Source organism: Salvelinus fontinalis, chromosome 32 (assembly GCF_029448725.1).
Source record: "Salvelinus fontinalis isolate EN_2023a chromosome 32, ASM2944872v1, whole genome shotgun sequence".
In the NCBI taxonomy this organism is placed as follows: Eukaryota; Metazoa; Chordata; class Actinopteri; order Salmoniformes; family Salmonidae; genus Salvelinus; species Salvelinus fontinalis.
In genome coordinates, this window is record NC_074696.1 from 16,860,773 (window position 1) to 16,863,272 (window position 2,500).

General features: G+C 42.8%; 1 protein-coding gene across 1 annotated transcript in view; it reads right to left on the bottom strand.

Annotated features, from left to right (window-relative positions):
- Window positions 1–2,500, bottom strand: part of LOC129830806 (collagen alpha-2(IX) chain-like) — a gene marked incomplete at its 5' end in the record, with an annotated part of 18,192 nt that overhangs the window by 12,482 nt on the left and 3,210 nt on the right. The window contains 1 exon segment of the mRNA XM_055893550.1: window positions 1,834–1,887. Coding sequence (XP_055749525.1) covers window positions 1,834–1,887 — 54 coding nt within the window.

Consider the following 2,500-nt stretch of genomic DNA (forward strand, 5'->3'; position numbering starts at 1 on the left):
AAAATGTGGTGGAAAATGAGCTGGACTTCCTAACCTGCCAAATATATGACCATATTAGAGACACATATTTCCCTCAGATTACACAGATCCACAAAGCAACACATCTGCCACGCTGATCCTCAACACTGGAGCTCCCCAGGAGTGCATGCTCAGTCCCCTCTTGTACTCCCTGTTCACCAACGACTGCATGGCCATGCATGACCACCATCATTAAGTTTGCAGACGACACAACAGTGATCACCGACTACGACGAGACAGCCTATAGGGAGGAGGTCAGAGACCTGGCCGGGTGGTGCCAGAATAACAATCTATCCCTCAACGTAACCAAGACAGAGGAGATGATTGTGGACTACAGGAAAAGAGGACCGAGTACGCCCCCATTCTCATCGACGGGGCTGTAGTGGAGCAGGTTGAGAGCTTCAAGTTCCTTGGTGTCTACATCAACAACAAACTAGAACGATCCAAACACACAAAGACAGTTGTGAAGAAGGCACGACAAAACCTATTCCCCCTCAGGAAACTAAAAAGATTCTCAAAACGCTCTACAGCTGCAACATCGAGAGCATCCTGACTGGTTGCATCACTGCCTGGTACGGCAATTGCTCGGCCTCTGACCGCAAGGCACTACAGAGGGTAGTGCGTACGGCCCAGTACATCACTGGGACTAAGCTGCCTGCCATCCAGGACCTCTACACCAGGTGGTGTCAGAGGAAAGCGCTAAAAATTGTCAAAGACCCCAGCCACCCCAGTCATAGACTGTTCTCTCTTCTACCGCATGGCAAGCAGTACTGGAGTGCCAAGTCTAGGACAAAAAGTCTTCTCAACAGTTTTTATCCCCAAGCCATAAGACTCCTGAACAGGTAATTAAATGGCTACCCGGACAATTTGCGTTGTGTGTCCCCCCCAACCCCTCTTTTTACGCTGCTGCTACTCTCTGTTTATCATATATGCATAGACACTTTAACTATACATTCATGTACATACTACCTCAATTGGCCCGACCAACCAATGCTCCCGCACATTGGCTAACCAGGCTATCTGCATTGTGTCCCGCCACCCACCAACCCCTCTTTTACACTACTGCTACTCTCTGTTCATCATATATGCATAGTCATTTTAACCATATGTACATGTACATACTACCTCAATCAGCCTGACTAACCGGTGTCTGTATGTAGCCTCGCTACTTTTATAGCCTCGCTACTGTATTTAGTCTGTCTTTTTACTGTTGTTTTATTTCTTTACTTACCTATTGTTCACCTAATACTTTTTTGCACTATTGGTTAGAGCCTGTAAGTAAGCATTTCACTCTAAGGTCTACTAAACCTGTTGTATTCGGCACACGTGACAAATGACTTGTTTTAAATTGAAAACAAACGCAATTTTGATAAACTTCCATATCAACTGGGTGAAATACCACAGTGTGCCATCACAGCAGCAAGAGTTTTGATCTGTTGCCACAAGAAAAGGGCAACCAGTGAAGAACAAACACCATTGTCAATACAACCCATATTGATTCTTATTATTTTCACTTTTGTACTCTAACCATTTACACATCGTTACAACACTGTATATATACATAATATGACATTTGAAATGTCTTTATTCTTTTGGAACTTCTGTGAGTCTAAAGTTTACCGTTCATTTTTATTGTTTATTTCACTTGTGTTTATTATCTACTTCAGTTGCTTTGACAATGTTAACATATGTTTTCCATGCCAATAAAGCCCCTTGAATTGAATTAAGAGAGAGAGGTTAACAACAGTCACAATAACAATCTGTAGTCTGGTGTGTGGAAAACAAACATACACTACATATGGGCAGGTGGCCTACCTGAGGTCCTGGGGCACCAGACATTCCAACATGACCTCTGGGACCAGGCTCTCCCTGAAAGGAAACAGAACAGGAAGTTGTATTTTTTTTAACCTTTATTTAACTTCACTAGGATAGGGGGCAGCATTCGGAATTTTGGATGAAAAGCGTGCCCAAATTAAACTGCCTGCTACTCAACCATAAAAGATAGAATATGCATATAATTAGTAGATTTTGACTTTTTGAAATGGGACACTGTGGCTGGATTTACAACAAGTGTATCTTCAAAAATGGTGTAAAATACTTGTATGTTTGAGGAATTTGAATTATGGGATTTCTGTTGTTTTTAATTTGGCGCCCTGCAGTTTCACTGGCTGTTGACAAGGTGGGACGCTACCGTCCCACATAACTAGTGACTAGGCAAGTCAATTAAGAACAAAACATTTTTTTCAATGACGGCCTAGGAACAGTGGGTTAACTGCCTTGTTCAGGGGCAGAGTGACAGATTTTTACCTTGTCAGCTCAGGGATTCAATCTTGCAACCTTTCGGTTACAAGTCCAACGCTCTAACTGCTAGGCTACATGCCGTTATCAGTTGAGGGAGTAGCTTCCTTTGTCTTAGTTTGTGTTTTAGTTTGTATTGTTCTGTATTATTGTGCTGAAGCAGTAGGACAAAAAAACAGGGGGG